At 39.5% G+C, this 17,169-nt stretch overlaps 2 protein-coding genes across 17 annotated transcripts in view; both read right to left on the reverse strand.

Annotated features, from left to right (window-relative positions):
* The window catches only part of cntn1a (contactin 1a), a 98,722-nt gene extending 97,204 nt beyond the window's left edge, over positions 1-1,518 (reverse strand). The window contains exon 1 of the mRNA XM_042495847.2: positions 1,486-1,518. The gene's annotated coding sequence lies outside the window, so the exon portion shown is untranslated. The remainder of the gene's footprint in view (positions 1-1,485) is intronic.
* Positions 1,519-7,212: 5,694 nt separating this feature from the next.
* LOC121949755 (neuronal cell adhesion molecule-like) overlaps positions 7,213-17,169 on the reverse strand; it is a 102,266-nt gene continuing 92,309 nt past the window's right edge. For 9 of the 16 annotated variants that reach the window (XM_088080378.1, XM_088080375.1, XM_088080373.1 and 6 more), the window contains 6 exons: positions 16,870-16,929; positions 16,515-16,631; positions 14,378-14,539; positions 13,638-13,769; positions 12,503-12,581; positions 7,213-9,400 (listed from right to left, as the gene is read on the reverse strand). In XM_088080378.1, the coding sequence (XP_087936504.1) occupies positions 9,154-9,400; positions 12,503-12,581; positions 13,638-13,769; positions 14,378-14,539; positions 16,515-16,631; positions 16,870-16,929 (797 nt within the window). In that variant the 3' untranslated portion in view covers positions 7,213-9,153. The remainder of the gene's footprint in view (positions 9,401-12,502; positions 12,582-13,637; positions 13,770-14,377; positions 14,540-16,514; positions 16,632-16,869; positions 16,930-17,169) is intronic. The other 7 variants (XM_088080385.1, XM_042495514.2, XM_088080384.1 and 4 more) reach the window with 2 other exon arrangements.

A 17,169-nucleotide genomic window follows, 5' to 3' on the forward strand; every position in this document is an offset into this window, starting at 1 on the left:
ATTTATTTATTTATAATAACATGAAGGACACTGAGTATATGACTAACACTGCAGCCAAACACCAGGGTCCATCGATGTAATTTTTTTTTCTTCTACACCTTACAATGTGCTTCTTTTGCCTAAACTTAACCATCCTAATTCTAACCATTGTGATGGTCGGTGCAGGCGGCAACACACTGTTGTGTAAACATAAGGACCGTGCTGTGTTATCCCACCATGTGCATTTGTTGGCTTCAGAGTAAGGGCATCCCAGAGCGTAAACAGCTCAGAAGGATAAACAGAAGGATACCCAAAACATTATAAGTAGACGCAGAAGGTCACTGACAGAGCGGCACCATGTGACAAGTTGGGATGAAAAAATGTTGTTCACTCAGGGAGGCTCAAGGGAAAATATTTGTAGCTTTCGGAGAAAAAAAAAAACAGCCAGTTTTTCCAAAAACTTGACATGGTCACCAGTCACTTGCAGTTCCTTTAGAGTGGACCCACATCCCACTTTTGGACTGCAACCCACCAGTTGGGAACCACTAATTTAAATCATATTTATATAAATGTTGATAATAATACTGACATTTTTGCTGGCAGTATCATTTTATGTGGACACATAGTTTGCAATACCAGACAAAAAAGAAGATTTGTTTATAAACTGCATCCAGAGTACACCTCCTACAGGATACCCAGAGGACACAGAGGCATGAACAACAAATACAAGCTGAAATAGCCTGTAGTTCTTCAGAGCACCAATGCCGTCACACTGTATCCATAATTTGGCTGAATAACGACAAGGTGGAAAATAAAGTTCACCTTTATGCAACTCTTAACTCAAGGTTTTTACTTGAAAAAAGTCAACTAAAATCTAACTCAATATTTTTACCACCTTTGGGGTAGTAAAAAAAAAACAAAATATGATGGTAAACAGCTGCCCACCTTGAAATAGACACCAGCACGCGATGTTGGCATCCCACTGAAGTCTTTCAGGCCATCTGATGAATTTAAGTCCAATATCCACTGTCCTACAGCTCTGTTAGTCTCCTCTTAAGCTCCCTATCTGTGTCCTCTGATAGAGGCTTTCAGCTAACTGAATTTGTCTGCTCTTTGCTCTTGGGCAGGGACCATACAAAGTGTTCATCAGAGCTGTGTTGCTGAAACTGCTAATGGCAGTTAATGATAAGAGCTGCTGGACCTTAGCTGCAGGCTACATTAAAAGTGCAGTGAAGTTCATTCGGGCTAAAAAACCTCCTTCCAGATGCAGAACTGAGTCTCCCCAAAAAATATCAACGCAGGTGTCTTAAATGGTGACACATCTTCATAACAGAGTCTGTGTTGTTTGTACCAAATGGACAGAACTGCAGTTGTGTAACTTGCGCCCACACATCAATAAATCACTGATGCGTCATCTGTTATACCACAAAAACTGATATGGTTTCATCAATTTCATTTGCTTCTAACTTCATTTCTTCGACGTATGTCCGGGTTTTGCTAACTCACCTGTTCACCGGTTGTCTTCTGCGTGTTTCCTGCTTAAACACATCACCTGACCAATCTCCTGCCTGCACACCTGCTTCCCTTTAGTCATCAGCCCGCAGCAGGAGCTGCTTTCAGGTGCGGTCGAAATAATCAGAAAAAGGAGTTTTTCCGACTGGTGAAATTCACGTGAACGCCCCCTCAAATTAGAAGTCGGTGGAAATTTCGCCAGGAGTTGCCGAGTTGGCGTTATATGTAGAAACATGGTGACAGTCAACTTTTGCTCACGTATAATATGCATGGATGTATTATAAGGAAGTCAATATGTAATATGAGAGCCTACTTGTTTGTAACCTTGTGTTTCTGTCCACATAAAGGGACGTAGATTAGTTAGAAAAGTTATTTATTATTTTTAGTCATCTAAGCATATTTTAGTAGGTAGATTTAAGGGATGTACTGGTGCAGCAATAAATCACTTTGTAGCTAATGCAAAGCACCAGAGTGCTGTCAACGTGTTGTTTAAGTACTTTGAGTCTAAGCAATAAAAAACACATCTTGTTTGTAGCGCCCATATTGCTTCTAAATTATGATTTAAAGCTTCATAGCCCAGCAAAGTCGGAAGAACGACTTCCCAGCTCAGAAATAGCACCATCCCAGGAAAATATAAAGGCAGCAATACTCCCCTTCTAGCATTTGTCTTTTTGCCAAATTTTCCACTACTTGTGTGTATGACCTCTTGACTGTTTTTAGACCTGCCTGCCAACATTGTACTCAGTAATGTTGTTGTGCCATAACTTTCAAAAAAAAGGCCTACATTTAAGGCATGCTGGAGACAATACAATGTTTTGTTTAACCTGGCCTGTGTGCAGCTAGGAACCACTTTCAAAGAAAAAGTCTTCCTATAAAAATCTTAACAGTAAGGTTTATTAATTATACAAAAGAACAGTTTTTCTAAAAACTTTTTATATGTATTTTTCCATTTTCCTCTAAGCACCGCAAATCAAATTTATTTCAGTACTTTTGGGGGAAGGCGGTAAAAGTTCCAGGGAAATAAATCTGAAAACAAAAGTCGATAGATCTATTTGCATGACGAGACACCAGCGGGGGGAGATGAGAAATGAGTGAGACTGCAGTCTGCATGTTAACCGTCAGCCTGTTTTTCATCAGGCAGATATCAAAAGGGCACCTCTACTAATTACAAAGCCTTGCCCATGTGTCATTCCAAACATGAGACCATCTCAATCCCCTGGGATTAGATTTAAATCTTGGATGTAAACACCACGCAGCAAATAATAATCTGCTGTGGCGGCGGCCCATAAATAATGCAGGAATCTTCAAGAAAGAGCAGGGTAGAATTAATTGAAGGACTTAGCCCCCTTGGATGAATTTTGGGGGGAAATATCAAAGAAGTTCTTTTTATAATGTGATCAGAAACTGACTTTACATGAAGGTTATAGCTCAATATCAAGTGAAGTGTTGTTGCTTTGTTCCCTAAGGCTGTATTATTCAGACTTTTCATCAAAAAAAATATTGTTTCCTTTGAGATGGGAGCTACTGTTAATACACAAGAAAAAAGACGTTATCTTCAGCCCAAGGGGGTGTATTAGAAAAATATGTCACTCCACAGAAAATAGCCAAGCCAAAGGGATTCAGTAACACTCAGGAAATTCATGACATCCAAATAGAGCAGCCTAACACAAGGCCTAAAAGGATATTATTTTGTGCGCGGGTTATCCAAGATCTAGTAGCATTCAAGCCACAGACAAACACTTTTGTTCCTCTTACAACATGGCAGCGCAAATAGTGAGGGATCCTGGTGGTGAATAACACTGTTACAAGGCCGGTCTCTGGGGTGGATAAGAGGAACGGCAAACACCCTGCTGTCTGGAGGAAAGAATAGGTGGCTGTCATCTATCTGCTTGGCAGGAGGAGGAGGAGGAGGGAGGGGTGAGGGTAAATATGATTTAGCCTCAATGATCTCCACAGGGGGCTCATGCAAAGGTAACCCCCACTCACCACCACCCACCCAGTCCAAATGCACATGGGACATGGTGGGGAGGTGCATGGGGAATAGGAATCAGGGGTGTGGAGAGGTTTATAATCCTGAAACTATCGTGATAAAAAAAAGGGGGGGAGGGGGTTTGATAGAAAGTGTCAGATCGATAGAACAAAGCACTCTCACTTTATGTAGCATCCATCCAACAGGAGTGCACTGATATCTGCCATCATATCAGCTCACTGCCCCCCCTCAGGGAAAACAGCCTCCTTGGGCTGATAGAAACACTGGTAGAGAAATGATACCGTACACTGGAAGGAGGTGATTTCCCTCCTAAAATTGGGGTTTTCAATTTCAGGCAAACCAAACCTACCATTCAGGCTCCAAACAGCTTGGTTTTGACAGATGCACGTGTGTGTGTCTGTAACTGTGTGTGTGTGTGTGTGTGTGTGTGTGTGTGTGTGTGTGTGTGTGTGTGTGTGTGTTGGCGAACTGTTCATTAACCATATGGAAATGTCACCGAGTAATCATAAACAATTATCCTCCCCAGCTCTCAGAGCATCACAAAAAGGGCAAATCTACATAAAGACACAAAGGCTCTGCCACTTACATCTACGAAACACACGCCCTGAAGCTCAGCACACACTTAACAAATACCAGAAACCATATAAGGCTGTTTTTTAATACTGGCTTTTGATATCTTTTCTTTGTGATCTGTTAAGGGGAAGCTGGATAAGATCATTTCCTTCAATTGAGCATCTGGGATGCAAATGATTCACTTTAAAGCTGTTTGGAAACAGAACATCACTACAAGACCGTGTAATCATCATTTCCCCCATTGACGGCAGACTGGACATGCACATAAAACCAGCTATAGATCAATCCCAACCAGGCTTTCCGCCCAGCAGTAAATCAAGGAGCTGGACGCAGAGGAGGTGGGAATGGGTAATGGATGCTGTGGCAGACGCACAGCCGACACAGAATGAATCCACTGAGGATTGGATGAGGAATGAGAGGATGGAGGGAGGAGTGGGAGGAAGAGGGGGTCGGGTGGAGTTCACAAGGGTAATGGGGCAGCTGCTTGTTTGGTCACAATGATCACCAATCGACAGACAAACAATATGATTCTGTTGCCATAAAATTAGCTAAGCCTCTTATAGCCTCTTATTGACATCCCTACCCCTCTTATAGAGGGGTAGGGATGTCAACAAAGGGCCAAACATATTCATAGGATGTCAGTTCAAATTTAGGATAATTCATGGTATTATGATCTGAATACATTATTTCATGGTGTGACTCAGTAGTGGCTTCTACATAAGATATTTTCAATGTTGTCTTTTTGAAATTTGATGGCAGTAAGAACTAAATAAAATGTATTGGTAGTTTAAATCATCAGCCTTGCATTTCTTATTCAGTGTTTAAAAGCCTGTTGCTTTTTTTCAGTAATTGGTGTAATTGTCTCATATCACTAGATGGCAGTAAAGTCAAGAGGGAAAATCTGTCAAACTAATACAAATGAATCATCATCCAGTAACTGAAGGTCACCAGGTCTTTGAGATCAGTGCATCTGAGTGCAGGAATCATTTATTTTGGTTGAAATAATATGGACCTTTATCCAACCAGCTGCAGAAAACTGGTGCAGTCATCAGTCATTAAAAAAAAAGTCTATGGCTTCATTTTGGAAAATAAAGAAAAAACATCAACTCCAGTTTGCTAATATGAGGTGCAGCAATAGACTTTCAGTCACTGCTGTTATTAACTGCAAGCAATCCTGAGAAATATCTTCAAACAACTTTACCCCAGAAAATGAATTTGTATACCTGAGTGAACAGAAGGCAGAAGTCCTTGCCAGAGGGAGAGAAAGTATTTCCAAGACACTCGAAACCAGACTTCCCCACTTCCTGACACCATCGCTGTGTGATAATGCACCAGATGGCGAGCTGCTCTCTCGCTATTACCCTGACAATATGACTGTAATGGAAGTAGAAGTGCCACAAGTGAGCGCCAAAAAGATGAAGCCCAACTGTTGTGTTCCATACGGGCCTTTCTATAGCTGCGTTACACTAAATGAGACTGAGGCAGGTGTGCAGGCATCGATATGTACACAGCCTGCAGCTTCTTCTCATTGCACAGTGGGGTATTGCAGTGCAGTGTGTATTAGTGAGTGTATATTTATGTGGATGTTAGCCACATACGTGGTTGTGTGTGCATTTGTCTTACTTCTAATCCTTCAAATGACGCTTTGGATGGTTGGAATTTGATGGTTGTTTGGCATCTTTCCCTTCAGATTTAGCTCCTAATATATCCCAGTCAGGTGCAGCAGTAGATGGAACTGGTCCAATGCCAACACACCCACACATACAGTAGTGAAAGTACTTTAGAGAGCTATTTACTCAAGTACTGAATGTAAGTGCAATTTTGAGGCACACCACTTGAGAGTTTCCGTTTTATACCACTATGTAGTTATTTTTATTCCACTACAGTTCAGAGGGATATATTGTAGTTTTTAGCTCCACTATATTTATTTGATAGGTGAGGTTACTAGGTATTTTTCTGATTGAGATTTTACATAAAAATATATAATAAACATAGAAAATACAATGCATGGTTAAAAATAGTCCTTGTTACGTTTTATGAGTTTTTTAGCAACCCGACTAAAGAGATGATTAAAGAATAAATTAAAATGTAAACAGACAACAAATATATGTATCGGAAATTTGTTTTTCTGCATTAATCATCTCACAAACTCTCAAATTGAACCTGTGACCTTTTAGAGGTTGGAAAATACTGGACAGTAGCGCCCCCAAGAGGGGTCCAGTGGGGACCATAGCCTCCCTGATACAATTGCTGGGTCCCCTTTGGTGAAATGAGGTGGAGGCAGACATTATTGTCTTTAAGCAATCTTTTTTTAAGCCAGTGCAAATATATTGGTATCTTGTAAAACTAGACGATTTAAGGCATCCACTGGTACCAACCATGTGGCTTGTTGGGAAAAAAGGGCTAAATAATCCTCCAAAATTAGGCTACATTTTGGTGATGCTACAATTCCTATGGCCATTTTCAAAAATGTCCACTTGAATTCTCACCTCAAGATACCTGAATGAAAACTGCTGTTATTGGTCTCTCCTAAACTTGAGAGGGATTGTTCCCAGTAAATGTTTTGTTCCTTAAGATCAATGTGATCCTTCAAATAAAAGCTGTATCCTTTTAACCAGCTTGAAGAACAACCAATCACTGAACACATGTATATATGGATTTGCCTACATAACAAATTAAAACAGGATTGTTCTGAAACTCAAAATCTTAACTCCCTAACTCTTCATATTGAGATAGTTTTCAAAAAGCCCATATACTTTAACAGCATCACAGAAATTCAGTAACCGTTTTGGGTTTCAGTGGCCACCCATATAAAAAAATTCTGTGGGTACCACTGCTACTGGACTAAGCAATCCTTACTGTATATAAAGTAGTTCAAAATAACTCAAGCAGCTAAGACAGTAAAATGCTGCTTTGATGCATCATTAACTGTAATGTAATATAGAATCATACAAAAGTCAAAGGGACCAATATTTCAGAATGAGTACTTTATACATGGTGTATTTTGTTATGTAATGAATCATTTGTGGTTACCTTATGGTGCATTAAGCATGCACAGACTGAATAACAGGGCTTTTACGACTCATTGAATCAGTGCATCGCTCATCTCTTTGAGAAAGGGCCAATGACTTTTTAAGTAAGGAGTCTTAAGACTGAAATTAAAGCAGATAATTATTTATTCATTCATTATATTTCCAGTAGCTTGAATATCATACTTTTCACTAAAAGGAGAAACTTAAATAGAGACAAAGAAAGAATCTGTTAGTACAAATCTGTTTCTTAAATACAAAAAACCATTTGCAATACTGTCAGAAAAAAGCATCATTTTGGCAGTATATTGGAACTGCGTAGAACCAATACAAATCAGAATAATATAATTCTGTGCATCAATTAATATTGTCGCTATATTCTACATGTTGTACAATACCAAAGTCATATAACTCGCTGACAAGCAAATCGGAAAATTCAAATTTATATGCAATTTTCTGTCCAGTTAGTTACAATACAATGTACACTGTGCACAGCAAGAAAAAAAGTATATATATATATATATATACATATATATATATATATATATATATATATATATATATATATTCTCTACAGGTACTCTATATTTAATACAGTCCTATCAACAAGTTAAACCATATCATGCACAACATTGCCTCTTAGGCTGCCATATACGCTGCTTGTCCCTGTACAATCAATTAAGGTATTTACAAATTCAACAAATATTCTACACGTCTTTAAAAAAAAAAAACTTGATGCAAGTTAAGAGAAAAGAAATCTTGATCCCATCCAAAGGCCCACAAGTGTGGTTAGTACAAGTGAACGAATTTTGCCTAATAAGAATTGAATAATGTACTGAATTCGCACACACACGCACCTACACACTCAGATATCCATACATTCATACACTGCAGAAATACAATCAGCTTCTGTACATAATAACTGCAGACTTTGAAAATGCACCAGACATGGTTTTTAAGATGTTTTAGTCTGATCCAATGTAGGTGCGCTTAGCTTCTTGGAGGAATCAAAGCCAGTCCTGCGTCTCAAGGCATTGGGACGTCTTTAAAAAAAAAAAAAAGGATGACAGGAGTGTATGAATTATTCCTCCCTCCACAGAGTCTTCTTCTCAAGCTTATCTTATCATCTTATCCATCCTTGGATGTGACTTCTTCAGCCCTACTACTGTCTCTGTTCCAGTCACTGAACTCTGTCTCTTGAGACTTCAGAATTGAATCGTTGTTTTGAAGAAAAGGCACTACCTTCTGAAGGAGCATTGCAGGGACTGAGGCAAGCTGTCACACACCCTGCGTCGCCCCACTGGCCTTCAGATCAAGCTCAATAAGAAGAAGGTACATGCAGGGCAAAAGTCATGAGGTCATATGACAGGCCATGCAGCATTTCAGCTTCCTTCTTAATATGTGCAGTTGGATCATCGGAGTGGTGATGGACGAGCGCGCTACTCCCAATATTCACATGGTTCAGTTCACTTTATATATATATATATCTATATCTATACATATATACATATATATATATATATATATATATATATATATATATATATATATACAATGTACATGATCTGCCTTGTAGACTGATGGAATTAGATGAAGGATTGTTAAATACAGATTCCTGTACAAGTGTCTGTGTTTGGAAAAAAAATACATGGAGTAATACTCATTTGACTGTATACACTGATTACTATTTGAACATAGCAGATAATATAATAACAAAAACAAATATAGTTCAGACGAGCACTGCATAGTCCATAAGAGATTCCTGGTCAGAATGCAACACTTGTTAATATCAAAGTGTTAATTTAAATATGGATTTAGGTCATATCAGGAGTGTTCATGCATTGTTAAGATCAAATGTCTGGTACTTCATACCTAAACGCTGCGTTAGGTACAATAAGCCACAAGGCTCTCCTTAAAGATTTCAAAACAAAAATGTCTTTGATGAGTTGTGTGTGGTTCATATGTGGCACCGGGGATGGAGAGGTGATCATAAAGCCATGCGGTGTAGGGACATCCCTCTAATAGAGACGAGGGGATTGAACAGTCAGTGCAGCTCCTCAGACTGATTGGCTACACGAATGAGTTCAAGGAGTTCATGGCATTGACAGGGGACGGGGCCTCGGAGCTCTCGTGGCCCTCAGCAGTCTCCCTGCTGGCACTCTTTCCACTATACTGACCAATAAATGAGCCATCCTCGTTGAACTGTCCGTCTCCTCCTTCCCCGTAGTCAACTAAACTGTCGTCACTGTCTTCTCGCTTAACTGTCCCATTAGACGGTGTGCGGCTTCCTTTTAACGGTTTATGGTCCTCATTGTCACTGAAGGAGAAAATAACATGCAGGTGTTACAGGTGAGATGATGTGACAGATGCAACAAGGAGATTAGTGATTTTTTTAGATGGAGCACCGATGGCTACTTTTACCAAAACCAACATAATGTTTGGTGGGTCATGGCAAAAATTTTTTTTCCCAAATTTGAAAAGTTGACTTCATTTAAGTCTGTACTTTAAAATGTAAACTCAGATCATCAATATGCAACAGTGAGCATTCCTGCCCACTTGCACGAGACACAAATTTGAATTGAGCTTGCTCCATGTCTAAAAAACAGCAGCAATGAATGATTAGTTGGTTTCCATCAGGCAACAGGGGAATACAGCTCAAGCAATCACACCCTGTTCAAATTCCCCCTGAAACCAAATATGAAGTGGTAAATGTATTGTTTGACAAAAGCATTCCCCCCTCGAGATAGGTTGTGATGAAAAACAGAAAAATCCAAGGCAATGATGTGAATAAAAACTTGGAAAGCGTGGTTTCAGCCAAACATCCCCCGAAGCAAGCATGATAATAATCACAAATTGGCAAAATGCATGAAAAATCTGCAAAGAAAGTTTTCTTTGGATATCAAGATAGTCGACAGCATTCCACATACACTAGTTGAACATTGATGAGATAAGATCACAAAGCCATCATAATGCTGAGATGTTTTTAAATTTAGAATAGATGATAATCGCTAAAGCATAATTAGGGATAAAACTAGCACACAGCAAAGCCATAGATTTAAAAGACAATGCACTGCACATGATGAAGGCTTTATGATTGAATATTAAACTTGATGACAGCCGTGAAAGAACCTGGGATGCTTATACAGCAAGCATTTTTCTCCACAGTGACTTGACTATCTGCTGAGCCCCCCAAACCATCACCCTTACCTTTCCTGAGACCTACACCTGCGATCAGACGAGGAGATCCAGCTGAGATCCCACACAACACAACAGTCACTCCTAGGGATGATTACACTCTAACAGGCACATTTGCCGCATACAGTCTGAACTTACAGTATGCTCCCCTGAAGTCAAACAACGACAGCTCAGGTGAGTGAAGTTCTGCCTTTATTGACATACTGTGAGGTTCCAGCTGAGCTTAATAAAACAGCATGGATAGAAAGTTTACTCTCACAAAGGCACTAACATACTTGTACACTTTGCCTTGTGATTTATTGTCTACTGTGTTCTTTGAGTTGATGTCCATTGGTGAGATTCCCCTGCAGTGTAAATAGGTCTCTCTACATGACTTTCAAAGGATTAGTTTGGTGAGAAACTTCATTTTTCTTATTGTCAACAAATTCTATAACAAGACCAAAACAAACACTGAGTAAAGGGCAGGAACAATATGGCGGCTGGATGGTAACAAATGTTCTCGTATTACAGTTAAACGGTGAGCTGAAACATGATTCTGAAAACATTTCAAGCGAGAAATATGCAGCGCAGTAACAGAATCTTGATTCACATTTGATCAGTGCTGCTTAGTTTTATTGGATCTGTCTGGTCTCATTTTTTTCAGTCTCCTGTTTTTCAGTACAGGAAACAGTATGGCACCCACTTCCTGTTCACAAACTTCCTTATTATATGTTTTTGAAGACGTTTCAGCTCAGAAATAGGCAATAAAGTAACTGAATTTCGGTTCATATTTGATCAGCACTGCCTAGTTTTACAGTTTGAGAAAGAGAGGAAGAGAAAGAGAGAGGGGCAGGTCACTCTCTTGATCCACTCCTGTGCTCTTTGTGTCTGTGATGGTGGGGTGGAAGGTGAGCAGGGAAATCTGGGTGCTGGCAAGAGGGAGGGTAGTTTTAGTCCACTTTCACATACTGCCCACATTGTTATGATACAAAGCTGGTTTAAAATCAGCAAAGTATCCCTTCAAGTTTTCAGTAGGAATATAGGCTCACACTAGAGAGCCGAAAGAGAGGTCAAAAAGTATAGAGAGACAGACCTACACATTGTTGGTTTTGGTCTATATAAATAATGTGTTAACAACAATAAAATGTAGACTATCACCAGCCTCATCCTTAAATAATTATTACTATTGAAGAATGGCTACTGGCCTGATGTAAACAGCATTAACCAGCTCGCGTACACTCAGTGATGATTCCTTCCCTCAAACATGCTGATGATTTCATAGAAGATCCATATGCATCTATATACTGTATATCTATATATGAACAATAATTCCATTCAACACATTGCCTAGAGGAAATTTTCATATATGAGATCTTCACACCATGCATGTCACATATCATATACGTATATATATCTCGATATGTATTTATCACAGCATAAAATCCATAGAACAGATTTATGTATACTTAATACAAAAAGGAATATAAAATATAAAAGCAAGACCATCTTATAAATTGACTTATAAAAAACAATTCAAAAATGCTAGCTATACAGAAGTAAAGTGCTTCATTATTCTGTATTTTGCGTGCGATTGGAGAAGCAGCCTAGAATGAGGATGCTAACAAGCATAGCTGGATAACTGCTGTAAGTTTGCAGGACTGATCAATTCATTCATTTCAGTACTATCAGGGTTGTGTATGTAAGTAGCAATACACTAGGCAAAGTGTTAATACTATATATACTGTACACAGGATGTATATGAGTAGCTTATTAGTTGGAATGGGATTCGATGCTTTGGGTCAGTTAAGGATGTGTAGCAAATGACTCTAGCTTATATATGTTTTTTTTTTTTTTCCTGACAGTCTTATAGTTTTAAAACACCCAAACAACTAAATCCCTTGAACCTGAAGAATCCTGCTTCTCAAATGACACCACAATGTCATATTGAGCACACACGCAACAGAGTCTGACACAAGTAGCATCCAGGACGTCCCAGAACCAAGAAAAAAAAATCTTGTGCTTCGCGGTGGTAGAAGTTCAAATGAGGGGCACTTCTTCTTCTTGTTTTGAATTTCTGTTATTGGTGATCCTGGGTCAGTTATTGGGTCAGCTGTAAGGTTTGAGAAGAGGGAGGGAGTGCAGAGCTCCAGCCCAGCCAGAGAGAGCAGATCTGGGCAGAAAGCAGGGACGGGGCAGGGTAAAATGGGGCTCTGGGGGCCCCAGAGGCCGGAGCACTTTCTCTCACCTGTATTCCCCAAAAGTACAGTCATCGTCTTTCATGGGCTGGAACTCAGGGTCTGTGTGTGCATCCTCCTTTTCTTTGACTAGTGAGAGAGGAGGAGGCAATTTAGAAAAGTACATATAATAAGAGACAATCATAAGGGTGTATTGTAATATTGTACATGTTTTTTTTTGTTGTTGTTCTCATGTTCTTAGTAGCAATCATCACTCAAACTGAATGTTACTAAAAGCTATAGTCCAGTATTGCTGCCACCATGAAAAAAAATATTCTCTTAGTTTTGTGTTTTAACAAGATCCTTCCCATGATATAACAAGTTATTATCTGCCAGGTGTAAGCCTGGCAGGGATCATAGGTTAGGTTAGGTTAGGTTATGTGTGTGTGTGTGTGTGTGTGTGTGTGTGTGTGTGTGTATCACTCTGTTCACTGCTAATCTTGCAAACTACTGTAACAATTAGCCTAATATTTTGTATGCACATTTATGACTGTATGCTCAAGGATCTCTAATGTTTGTATTGATTTATAATCGTTGAGCCTGTTTTATTGACTGTTTTATAACATTATTCACTGCTGACTCCTTGCTCCTCATCATACAGTCTGTTGCAAACCGTATTATGGTCTTTGCCACGGCTAAAAAACTGACATCAGTAGAAAAGTTTGATCTTGTTTTGAACCGCTGAATCTGAAAATTAATGTCATGAGCAATATACCACCCCTCAATTTTTGTGAATTTGGTAATTTTTCCTAGATTTCTGCTTTTACCAATTAAGTGTGTAGGCCACAAGCTTAAATTGCTTACATTTAATTTTCTTTTATTTTTGGCCTATTTTAAATGTTTGTTGATGTTATTTCCTATTTTGTTGTGTTGTGGCCAACAGACAAAGTTACTACCCTTAAAAGTTATGAATGAATCAAACAATCAAATGGATCACATGGACCAAAGATTTTTGGCTGTACAGCAAGATGTTTGGAGATCTGTTATCATGATATTACGAGCAAAAACTGTTTTGTCTTAATATGTTTTCATTGCAAAAACAAACCAATATTCTAATCAAATATTTTTGATCTCCTATTAAACATAACTGATTGGTGGCAAACAGAGCACCAAAGTGTAGGTCTATGTGCCAGTGGTTCCACTCACCAGGGTACTTCCCTCCCTTATTCCTCTGGATGAAGCAGATAATGAGGAGGATCAGGATGAGCAAAGCGATGGCACACATGAGGCCAATGAACCATCCCTGAGTGGCGATGTCCACCTGTCTGCTCGTCACAGCTGGAGGAGAGGAAGACTCAACATTTATGACCGAACAATCTTTTCCCAGTGGGAAGGGACACATTTATTCATGATCATATGCTGTGTAACAAGTCATTCTCTTCATATCAACTTGTTAAAGATTTCAGTTCATGAGTGGGTCATGATTGTTTATTGTTACCGAAAAAGACGGCTTTCGTGTTAGATGAGTTAGAAACCTCCTAGATTAGGCTCTAATGGTGATTTGGACACATTATTGAAACTGCATTAGTACAAAATGTCGTCAATCAATATGTCTCTCACAAGTGCACACACAGACAGTCACATACACACAGATTACACATGAACTGAACACGCAGGTTTATTGTTGGTGATATTAGATTGGAGATTAAACCGCTAACTAATCAAACTTCTATTTGAGAATTACCAAATCTACAGAACTTTAATTACACTGAAATTCAACCACACAATCATGCATCACTAGAGTACATGCCTGACCACGACACATCCGTTAAACCCATGCTTGACTGGATTTTAAATACACAACGACACAAGCTACTACACATCCTACACACGACACAGTGCAAGGCCAGACCACGGTGGAGGCGATCACCCAAGAGCTGCCTCACCTGGGACCGACACCAATAGCTCCTCAGAGCGATGGAGCGGCTGGTTGTGGTGGCCTTTGGCCACCAAACGCACCCTATAGGAGAGGCCCCCCTTTAAGCCCTTCAGCATAACGTTCTGAGAGCCGTTCACAAGCTCTTTCTGCCACTCCTCTTCACCTTCACCTGCAGGAGGGACGTTCATCAAGAGAGGTACGTTTGAGGGAGCAAAACACAACTTCAAATGGGCCATGGAGAAAATGACATTATGGGATGTAATTACTTGAAAAAAAAAATCTGTCTAGATTAGATTTAAATTGTCTGTATTCATCAGATGATGCAGTTCTAAAAATAGTTAAGTCTACAAATGATTTATTGCCCCAAAAGTTGAACACACTGAAACTTAAAGGGTAACTTTGGTATTTTTCAACCTGGACCATAATTTTGCTATGAAAATGTGTCAAAGTGACTAATGGGAAGAACAATTTTTGATACTGGTCATTCTGGTCGAGAGAGAGCTGCAGCTGACAGCTGCAAAACAGGCTGCAATGTAACCGCTCAGGGCATGTTCACACTGTGAACTTGTGTCCACAAAAAGTGCTTGTTTTTGGTACTGATTGGCTCAGATTATTATCTAAGTGTCTGAAAAAGTTATGAAAGGGATCCCTGCAGAGATAAACCTTTATCTTTAACCCAAAACAGCCAGGAAACCGCTTTTGCCAAACCCACCAGACTCAATTTAATAAACGTTATTTTTGACAGCACAAAACACCCTTAATTTGTGGTTGACAGGAACAAAATACTAACAACTCACAAAAAACATCTTGGCATCCTTTTAATGTTCCAAAAACCACCAACTCTCATTTGGTTGAAATAAACCTCAATTCATCTAGTTAGATGTGAAAATATGCTGGCTCTATGCAAACTAAAATTACTGTTCATTTAAAAGAAGTCTGGTGTGTTTGGCAAGAGCAAATTCTGGACTGTTACTTGTTAAATAAAAATGATCTTACTCTTTAATAAAAAGGTTTGTGCTTTATGGATCCTTTCCATAATGTCATGGAAACTTTGAATAAAATCTGTAGCCTGTTGGTGGCAAAAACAAGCACTTTTAATGGATGTGCATTGATGCTACGTAATTGCAAAGAGTGGTTACATTGCAGCCTGTTTTGCCATGGCTGGCTGCAGCCCTCTCACTCAATACTGGACCAGTTTCAAAAAATGCTGCAAGGCACTTACACACAAAATCATGGAAAAACAGTCTCCTGATTGAAAAATACTTAAAAACTTTAAGAGGGCATATTTCACCAACAACACGTGCAGCATGCTGCAAAAACACAAAAAACAACCAAATACATATATTGTTTTGTAGGAAATTTCCCTTGTTCTGTGCAACTTGCAGTGTTTTAGAATATGATTGTGCTTCCTGTATTTAGTTGTCCTCTCTGTATTTATTTCTATTTTTTTTTCACTTTACAGCATTTTTAGCCATGGTAGCTAGCTGCATGGCTCATGGATTGCAAAGTCAATCTGTTGCTGCGCGAGTGTTGTAACATTGGTGAAGATCTTTTCTTCATGTGCTTTTGTTGAGTCTATTTGCATGTGTTTTCTTAAGCTTCAGTGTATCAACCTCTGAGGGCCAAAATTAATTAGGTATGAGCTAAATATAAAATGTGTTTGACCGATGATTACAAGACCATCTCTTTTTTTTGATAATGACATTTTTCTAAATTACTGGGAATCTATGATTATGATATTTCCTAATTGAATCCATTAAACAGTAGGTGTGAGAGAGCCATACTACAACATCACAGTGTTTTTCATCCTCACTGCAGGTGGATAAAAACAATGGAGAATGCTTCAGTCGAAATCAATTGGCATAACAAGAGTGTTTGTGCTCCTTTTTATGATGTTTGTCTACGTAAGTTCCAACGAGATTGTCACGGGAGATGCACGCAACTCTAGTCAATAACGGGAGTGGGTAATTAGAGATCCAATCATAGACAGCCTTGTTTATCACATCTGGGTCCACGTTGGCAGAAGCCAGCATGAACGTGACTGCCAATATTTCTATTCACCTGCACAAGCCAATAATGAAGTAGGAGTCTCTTGCCACCTATGTGTGAAACTGACAGGAATAAAGGTGTGTTGCTTTGCTTACTGTTCACTATGTATTCTACATAAACGTTTTTCTCCGGGCCCCAGTACTCCCAACTGATCAGGGTCCCCTCCTCTCCAACCGAGGAGCTAACGTTTCCAAAAGGACTCACAGGCCGCGCTGAGCACACAAGAGAAAAGACAACCATCAAGATTGCTTTTTTGGTCAAAGGACAATCCAATATCTGGCAATCAATTGCTTTGATTTAATTATAGTCCCATTAAATGCTCTAAGCATCATCCAGTCTAGCCATACACAATGGCAAAATCAAATCTATACCAACAAACGATAGAAACAGAAAGCTCATCATGTAACTAATCAGACATGTAGTTTACTAAGATCACAGTATTATCAGTACCCTGGTCGGGCCGACGGCGTGGAGGAGACCGTGCAATGGGATGAGGGGTTTGCGTGTTTCCTGTGAACAACATGGAGAGGGGTAAAGACCGCACCACACACACCAGACACAGTGGCGCAAACACTTTCCACATGCAGACACATCACAGACACTGAAGTCAGTACACACAGTGCACACAGTTCATTGGCATGCTGAGCAACCGCTCGCCATGCAGCAGGAAGCGTCACTAGCAGCCACCGTGGAAGAAGTTAGGAGGGGTCAAAGTCGCCAAAGGCACAGAGAAGAGAAGAAAAAAAAAAA

Source organism: Plectropomus leopardus, chromosome 7 (assembly GCF_026936395.1).
Source record: "Plectropomus leopardus strain MGB_pleo_1.0 chromosome 7, ASM2693639v1, whole genome shotgun sequence".
In the NCBI taxonomy this organism is placed as follows: Eukaryota; Metazoa; Chordata; class Actinopteri; order Perciformes; family Serranidae; genus Plectropomus; species Plectropomus leopardus.